General features: G+C 45.6%; 1 protein-coding gene across 1 annotated transcript in view; it reads left to right on the top strand.

The window, feature by feature from the left end:
• Positions 1–19,695, top strand: part of LOC129556551 (cilia- and flagella-associated protein 337-like) — a 136,556-nt gene that overhangs the window by 70,206 nt on the left and 46,655 nt on the right. Inside the window, 5 exon segments of the mRNA XM_088842823.1 lie at positions 4,508–4,625; positions 7,562–7,631; positions 16,968–17,021; positions 17,024–17,210; positions 19,342–19,447. Coding sequence (XP_088698949.1) covers positions 4,508–4,625; positions 7,562–7,631; positions 16,968–17,021; positions 17,024–17,210; positions 19,342–19,447 — 535 coding nt within the window.

Raw genomic sequence — 19,695 nt, forward strand, 5'->3', positions numbered from 1 at the left:
TGTGTTGTCAATAAATTTAACAGTATTTCTCTGAATTTATCCAAGTCTTAGAAAAGATCATTGAACCTGGTACAGTGAGAACAGGGTCCTGAGTCATTAAATCTTCCCCAGGGTGGCATTCACCTGACATTTACCTGGCACTTTGCTTTGAGTACAGGTGTTCATTCATTTGCTAAAGATGTAACAGAAAGACACTTTTGGGAGAGGAATGGAAAAGAAAAAGTACTGGTAATGATTCCAGGAATTATGCCTTCTAAAGAGTCACAGCAAGACTGTTCATAGTATCCCTCAGTTGCATTTGGATGAAAGGGAATGAATTTGTTGGAGCTTTGCCCTATAATGGATGGACAGCCTCCCCCCGACACACACACACAAGTACTGCTAGGAGTTAGAGTCCCACGTGTCATAAACCTTCCACAGCCATGGAGCTAGGATGCTGTGCCCTTGTGAAGTGTGGAAAGGTGCCACACTTCACCACTTCTCAGGGGACCTGGATTGAGGGCAAGAGTCTTGAGGTTCCAGTTGCAATGACAGCCTCCTCCAGGCTTCTTTGGCAATTCACGCTGGTGCTTGGATAAGTGTTAGATTATTTTTTGACAAGCTGAAAGATGAAGTTCAAGGTGAACTTCTTGACTGATGACACAAATGTACTCAAAATCATAAAGGCAGCACCACGCAGAACTGTTATTCTGATCTAACCAAACCAATTTCAGAGTAGATGAAAAACTGAAAAAGCAAAGACTATCTAAATCTTCCCCTGCAGATGCTTTCAAAAAGGAATAGCTTGTGTCATAAGTATCCCAGGATATCTGCTTTATGCTTGGTGGAGATTTTTTTAAAATACATGATTCCTGTCTAAATTAAGAAAATATTAGTGGATAATTCTGAAACTATTAACAAAATGAAAAATCACAATCAAGTCCTTGTTTTAAAGACTTTGTCTTCATCAGTTAATTCACACACAGGAGACTGAATTCATGTTTCCAAGCAGTAATTCCTAAGAATTTAAAGATTTTTCCTAAAGTTTTACCTCTTGAGGTGTGAATGCATGTTTTAAGTCAGTTACCTTTGGTTATTAAGTACCATCACCATCTCCTTAATCTAAGTCTGTAAATTTGGCTGATTTTTCTCTTCTGACCTATTTTCTGTCATGAAAATTCCTCCCCAGAAATAAGTGTATCCAGAGAAAGGTAATATTGATGATGAATGGTATTATGGAGCGGCTAATGGAAGTGGGTCAGAAAAGTTCTTATTTGAGGGAAATTTAAATGAGAGAAAATTAATTGACAATAAAAGCGAGTTGCAGGATTCTCAAGGTACCACAAAGAAACATTCAGGCTGAGGAGACGTACTTATTATTCACTTTACTGTTGGAGAACAGGCACTTCTTAAAGTAACAATAGCAGACTTTGTTAACTGATTCTTGAAAGCTGCTTTTTAAAGAGAGAAGTTCCATTAACCAGTGAGATCAGAGTTTGCTATAGAAGCCAAGTGAATCTAAACTGTAACATAAATCTTAGAAAGATAGTACCATGGGCAAAATGGAGATGATCGAGTACTCAGGATTCGTTTCTGAAGTGCCTGTAATCTGAAAGCAAACACAGATGGGTAATGGGTCTTGGGAGTTCTGAAGTGTGGGGATTGAAATCTACTCAATCTAGAATTCTCTGACTCTTGGCTTAAGAGTGTAGGGGATAAGGAGGTTTGGATGGAAAGTTTGAGAAAACTCAGAAATAAAGAGCTTCATCAGGCAAAGACAGATGAAAAGGTGTGTCCAAGACATGAAGTTCAGAATGAACCCTGACAGAAGTTCATTTAGAGAGGAAGTGAATGTTCACGTAGACTGCCCCTGAGCACTCTATAGTGTGAGGCAGTCCAGCAAGGATTATAACCAAACTGAGAGGGAGTCCTTAGTGATCATCAATTTAGAGGGTCTCCTGTTGTTTTGACACGACGACTAACTTGCAAGAGAGTCCCAAAAATAGCTTTAAAATTTTTATTTATTTATTTTTGGCTGCACTGGGTCTATTGTTGCTGCCCGCAGGTTTTCTCTAGTTGTGGAGAGTGGGGGCTACTCTTTGTTGCAGTACACAGGCTTCCCATTGCAGTGGATTCTCTTGTTGCAGAGCACAGGCTCTAGAATGTGCAGGCTTCGACTCGCAGGCTCTAGATCACCAGCTCAGTAGTCATGGCACAGGTCTTACTTGCCCCTTGGTATGTGCAATCTTCCCAGACCAGGGATCTAACCGGTGTCCCCTGCACTGGTAGATGGATTTCTTTACCACTGGACCACCAGGGAAGTCCAAGATATAGCTTTTGAGTGTACTGAAATTTTCAAGTTTAATACTTGGAAAATATTCAAAAGTAATGAGCAATTTAAATGAAAAAAATGTACTGTCATACTAGCAATTAAAAAGTGCAGAGAGAACTTTACTATCATATAACCTATAATAATAATAAAACACTAGATTAAAAAAACAGTTGTGGGACTGCTTTGGGAAAGTTAATGCACTTCTGTAATTCCTAGCAGTATGTATTAAAACATCTTGCCTACAGTTTTCAGTGATACATAGGTCACCATTCCAGGTTCCATCTACTTTAATATTTTCAAGGTCATCTGAATAACACCTCTGAGCTCAAATAGTTCCACAATTCTGGGGCTTGTTAAACAGTGAGAACATCAATAGTAGACTGTTGTGTAGAGTTATCCACTAAATATGCTTCAAACTGCAATCCAAGCTGCCTAGGCTTGAATCCTGTTGCTGCCACTTGCTGACTTTGGCAAATTATTTAATATCTATGTGTGCCTCAGTTTCCTCCCTCTGAAGGAATAATAATAGAGCCTTAAAAAGGGAACAGTAATAGTGCCTATCTCATAAAGTTAAGGAGTAAATGAGTTGATATATATAAGGTGCTTAGAACACTGCTTGACACATAATGAGAAGCTGATAAATGCTTGCTATTATAGAAACATAAAAAACAACTAACAGGATAAAGGAGTTATCTTTCTTTCATTAAAGAAATATCAGGATATAGATGATTGCTGCACTGGTTTAGCTTATCAGTGGTGTCATCATGTACCTCCAATCTCCATCACGTCACTTCACCATCTTTAGTACACTGGCTTTTTGTCCTTCAGCCCATGGCCTCATGGTCTCAGAATGGCTGCCATAGCTCCAAATATCTCACATCTCAACTGTGTTTAAAATCAGAAAGAATAATACCATCCAGGGGAGGGGGAAAAGTGAGAAAGAAAAAGAGACTATCTCACATTATTTTCACATTTTATGAAGGAGCAAAATATCTTCCCAGAGCGCCTCAGTTGATTTCACCTGATCTCGTTGGCCAGAACTGAGTCACAGGACATCCCTGAAATCAAGAGCTCTCTGTCTTGGCTTTTTTTCCCCTTGGCTGTGCTGGGTCTTCATTGCTGTGCAGGTTTCTCTCGTTGCAGCTACTCTTCAGTTGCATGGGCTTCTCATTTTGGTGGTTTCTCTTGTTGTGGGGCATGGTGTCTAGGGTACTTGGGCTTCATTAGTTGCTGCACATGGGCTCAGTAGTTGTGGCTCGTGGGCTTAGTTACTCCACGGCATATGGATCTTCCCAGACCAGGGATTGAACCATGTCTCCTGCAGGTGGATTCTTTACCACTGAGCCACCAGGGAAGCCCTCTGCCATGGTTTTGTTGGCAGAAAAAAGGGGAGAGAGTGACCGTTAGGTAGACAGACATGGGTTCTCCACAGTTAATCATTCCTGTTATACCAGCTGCTTTCTCCCTGCTTTGGCTGTGGGAAGGATGGTGTGTCCCTCAGAGCATTCGTGTGAATTGACCAATGATCACAGAGCTCTTGTAACATATGAGACCACTGATACCACCGCTAAGTTCTTCCCATATACGATGGGAAGACGAGCAAGGCCCACTTCTTTTTGAGATGGACCTTGACCTCAGTATCTTCTTCTTAAAGGCTGTTCAAATCCTGACTAGAACACACAGAGGTACCCAATTGAGTCCCTGTTCTCTACTGAGCCTCGTGGGGCTCCAAAGGAAGCATTCTGGCCTTTGGGTTGTACATACGCGGATGAGAAAATAAGAGCGGCACCCATCAAGGCTCAGTTCCATGCTCAACTCTACTGGAGTCCAGAAAATGGATCGATCAAACGGTCTGGCCTAGAGAGAGGTTCCCATGGAGGAGTCATTGAGGTGGCAGTGAATGAGAAGAATTTATGAGCCACAGAGAGGAGGGTCATTCCTGATCAGAAGGCTAGCCCACGAATAAGCTCCTGGATGGAGTCAGCAGGACATGGGAGGGGCAGTCATTCTTTTTATATTTTTAAGGATCTAAAATTTATTTATACACACTTTGTTCAACAGTGTAAACTGAGTGGAATATGCTCATGATTCCCATTCTGCATATGAAGAAGCTGAGGCTCTAGGCTTGAAATCATAACAGCAGAACAAGGGGGAACATTCATTCCTATTCTTTTGAGATTTTTGTTTCCTCCTTAGAACTTGGAAGAAGCTGCCTGAAGTTGAGAACATGCCAAACATTAACCTTAATAATGCTGTGAACTCTCCAGACATAAACTGTATCTGCTGGCAAGTGCACGGGGACTGGGTTACTCAGGTAAAAAGGAGAAGCAAAAGGAACTTGTGATGCGCCACCCTACGTCTTTCTCCAGGGGTGTCACACACGCCATAAAATAATAGTATATTATTCTTTAGTAAGTCATCACTGGTCCTGAGGTAACTTCATTAACTTAGCTAAAAACAAAAATAAATGTCACGTGATATACCCAGAATGGCACAAAGAATGGTTTCTAGAAGTGAATGAAAATCATCAATTTGAACTTGCTTGCATGCTTGTTCTGGGAGTTTCCACCCGAGAAACCCTATGGATCTGAAGACAGTAGGTGGTTCTCCTCCATCTGGTAGGAGTGAGACTCACTCAAATGACTCAAGTGTCTGAGGACCCACAGTGTGACTTTAGACTTGAGAGTTGTTCCCTGAGGTTTCTACTGGCTCTTAGAAGAAAAGTTAGTGTTTCCCAAGTGTGTCAAAAAGCAAGACTTTGTCCTTTATGTTAAGACAGCCCAGTCTAACCAAGAAAAATGAAGAAAGTGTCCACACAAAAACTATTCCTGAATGTTCATGGCAGCATTATTCACAGTAGTCAAAAGGTAGAAACAATCCAAATGTCCATCAACTGGTGAACAGATAAGCAAAATCTGCTGCGTCCATACAAGGAAATATTATTTGACAATAAGAGGAATGAAGTCGTGATACAAGCTGTAATATGAATGACACTCAAACATTATGCCAAGTCACAAAAGATCCCAAATTATATGATTGCATTGATATGAAATGTCCAGAAAAGGAAAATCCATGGGGATCAAAACAGCAGATTAGTGGTTGCCTGCTGCTGCTAAATCGCTTCAGTTCAGTTCAGTTCAGTCGCTCAGTCGTGTCCGACTCTCTGCGACCCCATGAATCACAGCATGCCAGGCCTCCCTGTCCATCACCAACTCCCGAAGTTCACCCAAACTCATGTCCATAGAGTCGGTGATGCCATCCAGCCATCTCATTCTCTGTCGTCCCCTTCTCTTCCTGCCCCCAGTCTTGTCCAAATCTTTGCGACCCCATGGACTGTCGCCCACCAGACTCTGTCCATGGGATTCTCCAGACAAGAATAGGGATGAGGAAATAGTGGGAAAATAGGGAGTGACTGTTAATGTTAAGGGTGTTTCTTTTTCTTTACTTAAAAATTTTTTTTTTGCCTGGGTCTTCATTTCTGCACACAGGCTTCCTCTAGTTGCTGTAAACGGGGCTACTCTTCATTGCGGCGCATGGGCTTCTCGTTGCGGTGGTTTCTCCTGTTGCAGAGCATGGATGGGCTCTAGGGTGTGGGCTTCAGTAGCTGTGGTACACAGGCTTAGTTGCCCAGCAGGGGTTAAACCCAGGTACCCCGCATTGGCAGGCAGATTGTTAGCCACTGGACCATCGGGGAAGTCCTGGCATTTCTTTTTGAAGTGATGAAAATGTTTTAATATTGAAAATGGTGATGGTGCAAAAATCCGAATATACTAACAAAACATTAAGTTATACACGTTCAATTGAAAAAAAAGAAAAAGCCCAGAAGCCAAACACAGAGTGGACATGCAGAAGGGAGAGCAGCGGTCCTTCGGGATTGATGGGGAGCCTCCCCTGGGGGAGGATGAAGACTCCTCGTCTCTTTATAAACACATCAGGTTGAAGCTAGGTAGTGAAAATGTTTACTGAAGAAGACTAATGCAAGAAAAGAAAGGTAGGGAATGTTATTGGGTGAATGGAAAAGAATCAAACATGTGCTAAGTGAAAAGGAAAATTAAAGGGGAAGAAAAATTGGACCTGGAAAATCTTGTCTAAAAGATTAAGCCAACCAAGTTTCGAGCACAAAGAGAAGAACTAGAATTAAGAAAGCTAGGTACAAAAAAGAAAACAGTAATCTGACTGAGCAAGAACACGCAAAGTTGTAGTGTAATTCAATGTGTTTCTCGAAAGCAGTTGGAACCAGGTTCTTTTTTCCTTCAATATGTTTGAGAAGGAAATGGCAACCCACTCCAGTATTCTTGCCTGGAGAATCCCATGGAGGGAGGAGCCTGGTAGGCTACAGTCCATGAGGTTGCAAAGAGTTGGACACAACTGAGTGACTTCACTTACCTGAGGGCTTCCCTGGTGGCTCAGTGGTACAGAATGTGCCTACAATTCAGGGGGCCTGGGTTCGATCCCTGGATCAGGAAGATCCCCTGAAGAAGGGAATGGCTACCCACTCTAGTATTCTTGCCTGGAGAATTCCATGGACAGAGGAGCCCCGAGGGCTCTTTATCACGGGATGGTAAAGAGTCGGACACAACTGAGTGACTAATACTTTGTCCTTACTAGGACTTCTGCAGGTGGAGAAGGTGACCTAAGAGGAGAGGAACTCCTCAAATCCCTCCCAACCTGTTTCTTTAGCCCCCCAAGAGTGGCCCTGCCCTCCCCACCCCCAACCCCACCCACACCCACCCCCGTTCAGGGTCCTGCCTAAAAGCTCTGCCTCCCCATCCCCAGAGCACCTGCCAATGAGCCCAGCACTTTATTTCCAAAGGCTGAGGAAAAGAGGTCATTACCCTTCCCAGTATGACACAGCATAGCTTCCAACTCAAATTTGATTTACAGTGAAGGACACGCTGCTGTCTTTGTGAAACCCCTGCGGCTATGCAGGGAGCATTCTGATTTTCTTGGAAATATCTAAACGAGGTAGTAGAAAGTTGGGCACAGTCTATCAGACAGGACACCCAGGAATTGCTTGTTCCTGTACTAGTCTTGAGCGAGTATAAAGGCAAATGAACCCCCTGTGAGCTTGTCACCCACCATGCCACCCACACTCAAATGTGGTTTTGTAAAGTCACACCTGTCCTGTGAACAAGAGGTTCCTTTCTCCCTCTTGAAATGTATGTTGAAAGAACACCTTAGATATTGTTATAGACTCTTACTTACCTGGTGTGTGATCTTCTAATTAATATTTCTTTTTTTCATTTCTAGCTGAACTACTACGATTCTGTCAAAGCTGTCATTTCAAGCTCCAACCAGGAGCCCACTGCTCTAGTCCTAGGCCCTAATTGCACATCTCTTAAGTTTGCCATGTTCCCTTTCTGTGTGTCAGACCCTTGACTGTCTCCCACCTTTAGAATTTCTACATTGCAGCAGGCATCCCACACTTGGATAATAACTCCCAGTGCAGCTCAAAATGGGACATCCTCCCACTGCTGAGTTTTATAAGCCTCACTCTCGGCTGCCGGGGAGGCAGAGGGAGGGTGGGCAGGCCTATCCCAGCCTTCGCTCACACCCAGAGCTCGATCCATACTTGTATTTGTTGGGTTGAAATAAAAGCAAAATCCACTTCAGGCAATCTCAGGCCATACCATCTGAGCAGCCCTAAGGTGCTATATGATATTAAATATACGGTGGTATCGACATAAAACAATGGTCTTGGGGGCATTTGTATGAAGTAGGATTTGGAATATTTTAAGAATTCAAAAGGCATGCTTGATGTAACAGCTGTCAGCAATGGCAAGAGGAAGATCCAGAACCTGAAGGCCTTTGGATTTTTCTGGAAGCTGGCCTTTGATCACGTGAATTCAGAGAGAGGAGGACCCCAGCCCCTATCCACCTTTCCCTCTTCCAGGCCCAGATGCATGGCAGTCTGGGCGTGGACTTGACCAGACTGATCTGGGGTCTTTGGAGTAGGAATCTGACGAGCCTGTGCTGTTCGCGTGGGAGTCATTTTGTCTAGGCCAACCAGAGGATGTGTGTCCTGGTGCTGGATGAACTCCAGGAGATTGGCTGATTTAGGTTTGACCCGGGAGCCAGTCTCTTCACCTGGACCATTCCCCGGAGACCAGCTCGTGGTCTGAAGTAGATGCAGCCTCTGACTGGTCCTGGGGCCTTCTAACTAGAACACTTTGCAAGGCTCCACACTAAGTTCCTTCCATGCATTCTTTTATTTAATCTCCATCATGTGCTCACTGCTCAGTGCTCAGATGCTCAGTCATGTCCAACTCGTTTCAACCCCATGGGCTGTAGACTGCCAGGCTCCTCTGTCCAAGGGATTCTCCTGGCAAGAATACTGGAGTTTCCTCCTCCAGGGGATCTTCCTGACCCAGGGAGTGAACCCAAGTTTCTTACATCTCCTGCATTGGCAGGCAGATTCTTTATCATAACCTTGTGAGTAGATCCCACTACAAGCCTCATCTTACAGGTGAGTAAACTAAAGCACAGAATAAGAAACTTGTCCTCAGGTATTGTTCAGGGGTTTTTCTTTTTTTTTTTTTTGTCTGCCCTTGAAAAGAGCTGCAGGGCACTTGTGTACATGTCAAGTCCAAGAGGTATCCTTTAATCACAATAGTATATTTTTTTACTTAATTTTTTGTTTTTTTCTATTTTATTCTATTTAAAATAATTTTTCAAACTTGGCATTTGAAAATCTTCTTAATCCTTCACACTTACTTTGTTCAACTTCATTCTTATTTTGTGAAGCTCTTGAAAGCATGTTGAAAAGCCTTGTCCACTAATTCAGTGTCACTGTCATCATATTTAATTTGTCAAGGTGATACTGGTGATGATTCCTTACATGTGTTTGGCACTTACTAACTTATAAAGAATTTTCACATTTGTCAGTAGTTCTCGGTCTTGGCTGCCCTTAGGGATCTTCTGGGGGTACTTCATCAAATCTGATTACTACCTGGGACTTGCCCTCGGAGATTCTGACCTAACTGGCCCGGGGTGAAGCCTGGGCATTGGGGCTTTTGTAGGGGAAGTGGGCTATGCTGATCTCAGTCGCAATACGCAGCCTTCTCCAGTTGCAATATGCAAGCTTTAGTTGCCCTGAGGCATGTGGGATCTTAGTTTTACAACCAGGGATCAAACCTACATCCCCTGCATTGGAAGTGAAGTGCATGTCACTCTGTTGTGTCCTACTCTTTGTGACCCCGTGGACTATACAGTCCATGGAATTCTCCAGGCCAGAATACTGGGGTGCGTAGCCATTCCCTTCTCCAGGGGATCTTCCCAACTCAGGGATCGAACCCTAGTCTCCTGTATTGCAGGTGGATTCTTTACCAGCTGAGCCACAAGGGAAGCCCAAGAATACTGGAGTGGGTAGCCTATCCCTTCTCCAGAGGATCTGCCCAACCCAGGATTTGAACCGGGGTCCCCTGCATTGCAGGCAGATTCTTTACCAACTGAGCTATCAGGGAAGCATTGGATTCTTAACCACCTAACCATCAGGAAGTTCCTGGGCATTGGGACTTCTAAAAGTTCTCCCAGTGGTTCTAATATGTGGGCAAGATTAAAAGCACTGTCCAGGGACTGTGGCTGAGGCACCAGTATTTCTTAGATACTTCCCAGTGACTTTAATTTGCAGCCAAGGTCGAGAACCACTCACATGTATTTATTATTTGATCTTCACAATAGAAGGTGAGGTATACCTGTGTGCACTCCCGTTTTACAAATGAGAATACATACGTTTAGAGACGTTTGCCTACCAGGTCACTTAGCTAGAAGAGGTGGAATTGTGCCTCGACTTCAGTCTTCCTGACCCCAGGGCCAGTATTCCACCTTTCATTCCCTAGACTTGGACTGGTAAGGCCCTGTCCCTCAGATCCCGGGACTTGTTTTGGGACAGTCTCATTTCAAAAGGACAGGGGAGTCTGGCGTGCTGCAGCTCATGGGGTCTCAGAGTAGGAGACGACTTAGTGACTGAATAAAAACAATGACATTTCCAAAGGAGATTGTGACCCTGGAGCAAAATAAATCTCTGAATCCTCATCATTCACTCTAGGGCGGTGAGAAGGTGTTAGCTGGCAGAGGCTGCCTTTGATCTCTGTGCTCTCTGGGTGGGGTCCCTGTACACCTGGGCAGCAGCAGCAGCGTTTCTACATGAGATCGTCTTTCCTTTGCTGCCATGATCTTCACCTTTTCCTCTTGACCGTCCTAAACGCCCTCTCCCTTTTCCTCCTAGATCCATCCCTGGCCCCACTCCTGGATTTTAACGGCCTGATTTCACCAAGCAATGCATTTGTAATGAATAAAATATTTAACACTGTCTTCAGTGACTCAGAAGTCAGCCACCCACGCCATGATGAGTCTTTCTTTTATGAAGCCTTTCAGCTGAGCTGTGCCTGAGCATTTCTGAGCTTTGCAAAAACTGAGATCTTAGGGTTTTTTTTCCCTCCTTTCCTGTAGAATCTTGTACCAGTGGCCACTGAACATCTTGGAGAATCAGTAATGAGTCATGCCCAAGGTCCCCGCTGCCTATGAAACACCTTCTTGTTTCTTCTTGACAGGAATCTGACAGGAACTCCATCCACCTCTGATTCACAGCCTTGGAACTCATATTATCTTTCAAGGAAGGCTCCCTTTATCAATTTCTGATTCACTGACATTTAAATCACCAAACTGTTAGCAAGAAATGTGCTGTAAGAAGTTTCTTGGGAATTTTCATTAGACTTTCTGGGCACTAGGAAATTATGATTTTCTAGAACAGTAATGGATATGAATCTTAAAAAACTGAAAGTCAGCCTTCAGAAACTGCTCAGAATTCAGTGTTTGTTATGGCAGAACAAAATTCAATGAATCAGAAGGAGGGTCTCTGGGTTCCAGCCCCAGCTCTGCCACTCACAGAGCTGTGACCTCAGGCCTTGGTTCCCTCTCCTGTTCAATAAGGAAGTTGGACACGAGGGTCTGTCCAGCTCAGATCTGAAGATCCTCATTCTCCTGTGAGACCCCTATCCATCCCCTCCTCCTTCTCACGTCATGGAAAGCAGGGGCCACTGCAGTTGCTGACAGTTCTAAACCAGTGTGAAGTGTCTCTAGAGACCTAGATAATGCTAGTGCAGAAAGAAATACTTCACCTCGATCCCCTGTCCACATTGTCAGAGTTTCTGTGTGTGTTGGGCATTTATGATGTGCCTGGGATGGGACTAGGATGAGAATGTGGGCGAATCTTTGGAGCAAAACTTCTGGGAAGAGTTGTTTCTACTTGCCCTCTCTTTTCCCTGTCCTTCCAGTATTTCTCAAACCCACTCCAGCCTGGCTTTGTCCCTGCCATGCCACCAAAAGCACCTTTGTAAGGGCCACCAATGCCCCTCCTGTTGCTGAGTCAGTGACCCGTCCTCATCCCACTTGTTCTCTTAACACTTGAGGCTGCAGGTCACTCAGCTTCATTTCTGTGTGCCTTTAAAACTTATATTTATTTATTTATTTGGCTGCACTAGCTCTTAGTTGCAAGCATGTGGGATTAGTTCCCTGACCAGGGATTGAACCCAGGCCCTCTGCATTGGGAGTGTGGAGTCTTAGCCACTGTACCACCAGGGAAATCGCCTGGTGTTTTGGCTTGAGAGATCCAGCCTCTCTTGGTTTCCCTTCCATTCAGCTCTTTGCTGGATGACTTCTCTGACTTCCTTACTTGCTCCCTCCATGATGTGATGTCCAGGACCTCACGCTGGAAGCCCCAGAATTTGATCCTCAGTTCTCTTCTCTTTCACACCTGCATCACTTTCTTGATGACGTTATCAAATCCCAAATGCACATCCCCCTGAATTTCAGTCTGGTATTTCCCACTGCCTTGGACCTATGTCTGAAGGATCTCTCCAACTAGAGTGTCTCACAGACATCAAAGTTAAGCCCAAACCTGAATCTAGATCATCTCTCTCAGGCCATCTAGCTCATCTCAGCTGGCTCTAAGTTCATCCTTCCAGTTGCTCTGGCCAGAATCTAGTAGTCACCCTTGACTCCTCTCTCATACACACACAACCCATTCTGACCTGTTGATCCCACCTTCATTATACACTGTCATTTGGCCGCTTGTCCCCAGCCCAACTCCTACCATCTCGTGAGTCACTGACTTCTCTCCCCTGGGCCACTGTTTCCATCCTGCCCCTGTAGTCTCCACGCATCAGCCAGAGGTATCCTGTAAAATGAGAAGTCTGATCTGGGCAAATCCTGCAGTGGGCGCCCAACTCACTCAGTAAAAGCCAGGTCCTCCAGAGCCCTGTGTGTCAGCCCAACCTTCACATATCTGGCTTGGTGTCCTATTTCCTGCCCTCAGTCTCTCTGTGCTAGTCACACAATCTCCTTGAACTTATTTAGGATCTTTTCATTGCTTCTTTGTGCCTAGAAAATTCCCCCTCAAATGTCTGCATTGCTCACTCCTTCAGCTCTTCGAGGTCTTTGCTCAAACTTCTCAGTGAGGCCATCTTGTCCACATTAGTTTATAATGGAACAGCCCAGTCGCTGCCCTCAGCATTCCCTATTTTTCTTACCTTGTTCTGCCCTTGTTTAAATCCATGCGTTTAATCACCTCCTAATAGAGTCAGACACGACTGAAGCGACTTAGCAGCAGCTTAGCAGCAGCAATATACTATATGATTTATCTATTATATTTGTTGCTTGTGGTCTGTCTTCATCAGAAGACAAGAGCCTTGAAGGCAGGAGTTTTGTCTGTGTTATTCACTGTTTTGTCCAAAACACTTAGAATACCACATGGTATATAAGTAGGTGCTCAATAAATATTTCTTGAATGGATTTCTTTGTGAAGTCAGAGTACATAACAAATCCATCTCTTTCCCAAAGCCATACGCAAGGCCATACACACCAGGAAAGCTAAGATTCTGTAGTGTCGAGCTTGTCAACTGTTTCCTCCTGTGCCCTCTCCTCCTGTCTCCCCACCCACCCACCCCCAACACATCCCCACAGCATCCTACACCGGTGTCACTGCTCAGTCGGATATGCATGTGTCCCACACACTCACACACTCTTCCACTGTGCTATAGGATTCGTCCCACCCCACCCCTAAGTGGTCCCTGGAGACAGTAACCCCATCAAGAAGAAAGTAGACGGTTCACACCATCCCACAGTCCCCTTCAAATCAATTCTAGCTTCTATTTCTGGTCTGTCACCTTCCACAGCCCCTAAGGGACCGCCCTTTACATACTCCTGAGCTTCAAAACTCAGCTTCAGGTCAGCCAGCTGTCCCCAGACAGGATCGCCTCCAGCAAGAGGGAAAAACCTTAACAGCAGAGACCAACGTGGCACAGAGGCTCTGCGTGGGGCACAGGAAGTGCTTTCAAGTGCGTTTGCTCCCTTGCAGTGAAGGAAGGCAGGAATTTCTTGCTTGTTTTCATTATTCATGATCACGAAAGGGGACATGCCTTGGTCAAGGCCACAGACAGACCAGGCTGGGCCTCGAGCGCAAACCTGAGCAACGTTAGGTTCCACCTATTGATGGCCGATCTGTGGGCTCCTGCCACACTGAAGAAACAGATGGAGTGAAGCGAATGAAGTACAGGGAGGGATGAGCAGGAGAGACCACCTCAGAACAGGAAGAATAAGGCTCTGAGCTTTGCGGAGGACACACTCATCTCAGTGCTGACCCCCTGGGACACTCTGAGCCCGTGACCATGAAAGTGGCCTATGGGTCAGCCCTGATACTAGCAGCTGCGGTGACAGCCAAAATTCACCAGGACCCCAGTACCTGAAGACTTAGCTGCTACTTAGTGTGCTGAGATCTGAGCCCTCCTTGAATCTGCTCTCAGTTTCCATGGTGACTGCTTAAACTTTTCATCATCCTTCTTTCAGACCTTGGGGGAGAGCAATGCTCTCTGGTTTCCATGACAACCACTTAAACATGTATCTCTTTCTGGCTTGGTTGGAAAAGAACCGCTAGAGATCATGCAAATGAACTGGCTGCTCTCCCTTCGCTTAAAAAAATTAAAAATAAAGTGACACACCTGCTTAGATGTTTCAGATCTCTGCTCACAACAAGAGGGGTGAAAGTTTTGAACTGGTGTTTGTGGAGGGTTTGCTGCGTTGCTTTGACATTTCAAGTGCTCAGATAACGCAGGCTTACGCTGTCGTCTGAAGTAATTATCTACACTCAGCACTTGTCCTCCCCTCCCCTCTGCCTGGCAGATGAAAGAGCTGCAAGTTCAAGGCTGTTTACCTTCCCTGCTGCATGCTACAGGAGAAAGGAAGGATGGGGCCAGAGGGGCCACCCGACCCAGCCCTTGGCCACCATGGGGAGGAGCCATGGAGGGCAGGGTCTTCACCTCAACTCACTGTCCATAAACCATCCAGGGATGACTCTGGACTTGGGTTATATAGCCTCAAATAATGTGGATGTCGGAGACCCCGGCTCAGAAATGACTCTGCTTCCCTATTGGAATTCAGGGAATGGAGAACAGCCATGTGACTCTGAAGAGAAACTCTGAAGTGGAAAGACAAGGGCTCCCTTCCCCCAACCGTGACACATGCCCGTCCTCCCTTGCACAACACGCTCTAACCCAGAGGCCCTGAGAAACAGCCACAGACAGGAGTTAAAGCATGTTTTAAAACTGGCCACCAACATGAAAAGTTCTGGCAATATCCAGTGAAAAATGGAGATTTCCCACTTCTATGGGAAAATGGGCAGGGCTGCCTCATGAGGGTCTTCTGAGTTGCAGTAGCACCATGCCCGGGAGGTGGAAGCCTCCAGTCGCCTTGGGGGAACTTTCCTGAATAGCGTGTTCTTCTCCCTGAATCCTGGAAGAAAGCTGAGTTGTAATTTGTGATAGCAGGCTCAAGACCCAGACCAAACCGATAATCCTTCAGCCAGTTGCTGAAGTCACAGATGATGAAAGAGGATTCTTACTTGGGGGTGGAGGGATTGGGAGGGGGTTGGGGAAGGGGGTGAAGACAGTTGTTCTCCCACCTTCCTCTTCCAAGGTCCTTCAGGCTCCTTGGACGAGGCGGAGGTCAAGGGGGAAGTCAGACAGTTGGATGGGAGAGGCACTGGTGAGTGTATTTCGGATTTCCTTCATGATCATCTTCTGGTGAGACTATTTACCCTCTCGGGTCCTAAGACTCTTTAGTCAATAGGAATTGATAAGAAGCCAGATGAGGAATACAGGCAAGTCTTTACTGGAATTTGTGCTACAGCAGGAGGAAGCAAAAACAAGTCAGGTGCCTTGCTCACTCCCCAGGAGGGGGCAAGCTGGTTCCTTAAACATGGTGAGGGTGGGGCCAGATGGGCAGGTCGGGCAGGAAGGGTGCCTTAGGTGGCCTGCCAACACCCTTAGTAGTGCTGTGTGCAAGGATCATGCACAGTACCCTACTTTTGCTCTCCCCACCTCAGAAACGGCGGTTGGTTTGTGGCCTTTTTGTATCTTATAGTTCATAATTGCTCCAATTGAGCTTTCATGTAGTTATTTTGGGCTTTGCTAGTGGCTCAGTGGTAAAAAGTCTGCCTGCAAGGCAGAAGCCACAGGAGACGTGGATTCAATCCCTGGGTTGGGAAGATCCCTTGGAAGAGGGCATAGCAACCCACTCTAGTATTCTTTCATGGAGAATCCCATGGACAGTGGAACCTGGTGGGCTACAGTCCATGGGATCGAAAAGAGTCGGATACAACTGAAGTGACTTAGCACACATGCACCGACTTAGCACACATGCATGTCAGTTATTTTTAGTCTCTTATAGTTTCTTGTATTTTTGTTGCTCGAGGAGACTTTTATCTAGATGCAAGAACTCTAGTCAAGGGTCCTAGGTCCCAAAACCAATGTCTAAAGCCTACAGGAAGGCCCTTGATCATTTCTGTGTGATGCTTCTGTGTGATGCTACTATTTTATTCTATTCTATGGATTCATACGGAGAAGGCAATGGCAAGCCACTCCAGTACTCTTGCCTAGAAAATCTCATGGATGGAGGAGCCTGGTAGGCTGCAGTCTGTGGGGTCGCTAAGGGTCGGACATGACTGAGCGACTTCACTTTCAATTTTCACTTTCACACATTGGAGAAGGAAATGGCAACCCACTCCAGTGTTCTTGCCTGGAGAATCCCAGGGACAGGGGAGTCTGGTGGGCTTACGTCTATGGGGTCACACAGAGTCGGACACGACTGAAGTGACTTAGCAGCAGTAGCAGCAGCATGGATTCATAAGCCCAAAAGTCATTTGAGTCATTTGACTCAAGTATCTGTCAGAATAGTTGTAAATGAAATTGACTGGTTAGTTGATGAAACCTGGAAGCCCTGATCTAGGAGTTAGATGGTGCTTCCTTGGCTCCAATGTTTTCTTGGTGACAAGTGTTTAACCTCTCTATGTGTAAGCTTTCTTACCCATAAGGTAGCGGTAAAGGTGCTTACCCCACTGAGTTTCTTTGAGGCTCAAAGAAGATCATGTATGGGGAGGCTCTGGCTCAAATCCTGGCATTCAATAGAGAGTTGGGGAAACCTTGCTTTTCTTACAATATCGTTTTCATTCTTCGGACTATCTGTGATTTAACACCTGGGGTAAAAAAGAAGAAAACACCGTCATCACTGAAAATGAGCCTGAGATCTTTAAAAATTAACAACTTGTCCCAAACTTGACTGATCATGTTGCGAAACGGTTTTGCTTTTCCGTGAATATTTTTAGGGTGCACTATGGGAACAACGAATGTGAAGCGAAAGATGAAAGAGATAGAGGATGTTGGGAAAATGTCAAAGCAAGAAACGACCAGGCATTCCTCGGTTTGCCCCCAAGGCGAGCGGAATGTGATCAAACGGTTTTCTGCATCCACAAAGGACTCAAGGCATTTACGTTCTGCAAGGGAAAGAACTTGCTGTTGACAGGTGGAACGGATCGGATAATTAGAGTCTGGAATCCTGATCTGCCTGGGTAAGTTTTCTTTCTCTCTCCAGCCAAGGGTGCCCTTGACCACTAAAATTCCCCTTTAACTTAAGAGCCCCTGTCCAAAACTGATCTCCCAGACACACAACCCAGGAAATCTCTGCTTGTGGCTATAACAAAGTCATTTTGGGGGGTTAATAAGCAACTCATTTAAAATGCAAATAGCTTGCAAAGACACAGAGATCATGTAGAACCATCATTCACTCACAACTGGAAGAATTTTCTTTGACCAGTTTGCTGTCTTCCCTACGATGAATGGTGATCAGTTGCAGAGAACAATTAGGGATTTTGATCTGCAATCAGTGTTTTTTCTGTGCGCCTCACTCAGGTGGCCCTAAGCTAACCCTCACTTCTCTGCTGGAGTTGTGTAGCCCCATCTAATTTAAGGACTCCACGACCCCTGAAATATAGCAGACTTGACAGGGAATCTTCTGGAAAGCCCGGAACTGGGGTAGCCAGGGTAGCAAACTGTTTATTCAGAAGAACAGCCTTTTGCCATCACCCCTTCAGCATGTAATTATCATACTCCTGAGAGCGCCCACCCACCTTCATGTGGGTCCCTGCAGAACAGGTCTCAGTGATGCTTTCTTGAAAGTAACAGAAACTGTCGCTTTACTGAGCACCTACTTGGTACCGGGCACAGTGCCCCATATTTGTTCTCTCTGATCCTCACATCAACTCCACTTACCAAGGAAGAAACTGAAGCTCAGAGGAGCTAAGTGATTTTGGGGTACTAATGGCAGAATCAGGATTCAAATGCAACTTGGTTGCTAAAAGCTATGTCATTTCTGTTACCAAGTGTTGGAGAAGGAAGGAGACGAGGAAAATGGGGAGTTGATATGGGGTTTGGAGTAAGAACCAGTCACCGACAGAGAGTCTAGGTTACTGCTGAGCCTCTGCACAGACATCAGTGGGGCCTGCCAGGTGACCCCTGCCCCTCAGCTGCTGGGCAGTGCTCCAAGGCAGTGAGCTCACGGACCCAGCCTCTGCCCCGCCTCAGTCCCTTTCTAGCTGAATGATCCTGAGCAAGGGCTGCAGCCTCCAGTCCCTCTTCGGAAATAACAAGAATATCCACTCCTGGATTAGTAGTAGTAGCTGTTGTTCAGTCAGCTAAGTCGTATGGACTGCAATCCCATGGACTGTTGCCCACTTGGCTTCCCTGCCCTACACTGACTCCCATAATTTGCTCAGACTCATGTCCATTGAGTTGGTGATGCCATCCAACCATCTCATCTTCTGTCGTCCCCTTCTGCTCCTGCCCTCCGTCTCTCCCAGCATCAAGGTCTTTTCCAATGAGTCGGCTCTTCACATCAAGTGGCCAAAGTGTTGGAGCTTCAGCATCAGTCCTTCCAATGAATATTCAGGGTTGATTTCCTTTAGGATTGACTGGTCTGATCTCCTTGCTGCCCACGGGACTCTTGGGAGTCTTCTGAAGATTAGCAGTACAGATCGCAAATGAGACCATCCATATAGAGCACTCAGTGCAATGTCTGATGCCTAGTGAGAAGGAAAGAAATGGAAGGAAGGAAGGGAAAAAGAAACATGATTTTTCTACCCACTTCTATTACCTTAGCCTCCTGTTTGTCAGAAGACAGAAAAATTTGCTTGCTTCCCAGTGACGTTTTTATAAAAAGACGCTGTCCTCTCCCCGTCAACCTCAGCCCAACGTCCCTTCTTACCTAACCTCACCCTCCCACAGCACAGGCAGCCCTGCGCCCTTCAGGGCCCTGCGATCCCTCAGAACTCCTTAAAATAAACTCTTATTAGAAAGACATTCACGCCAGACCTGAATACTGCATAAAGCAAAAACCTGCGTGGAGTCTCTTCCCACCCCACCCTGCGCTCTTCCGAGCTTATTCCTTTTATAGCAATATTGTCAGCCCTGGGAGAAACAAAGCCCAGGGCTTCATCTCACACCGAGTTGTGTTGCTGTAACTGCATATTATCTGCTTCACTCCTTTTATCACACAAGATATATACGCACGTCATTTCAGAAGGAGACATAACCCTCCTCAGGCTGAATAGAGCTGCCAGATCCGGGCCAAGTTTAGTCGTGCATTTTTATTTAGAAGCCTCAGCTAGAACTGCCTGGTGTTCATCTGTTCTTTTTCCATTCTAGAAAACCAACAGGTATGCTGAGAAGCCACACAGCTCCAGTGATTTACATCCATGTGTCTGCTGAGGATAACAAGATATTTTCCACATCCACTGACAACACTGTTAAGGTCTTTGCCCTGTTATGTTTCGAGTGTTACCCAGTGCGGTTTCAGACAGAGAAGGTGATCCTTTCATGTTTTCATTCCTCTCTCTGGAGCCTCTGGGGTCTCTGATTAGCAGATACTCGGATGGCATTTGCTTCCACGGGTCTGCTTTTGAAAGGGAGACTAGGCAAGGAGGGGAAGGGCAGCCTCTCCAAGAACTTTCTATACCTGCTGTTTTGTTGGGATGAGTAAACATTATAGCACTGAGCCCT

This window comes from Moschus berezovskii, chromosome 13 (assembly GCF_049115385.1).
Source record: "Moschus berezovskii isolate FMDL1 chromosome 13, NW_MosBer_1.0, whole genome shotgun sequence".
Classification (NCBI taxonomy): Eukaryota; Metazoa; Chordata; class Mammalia; order Artiodactyla; family Moschidae; genus Moschus; species Moschus berezovskii.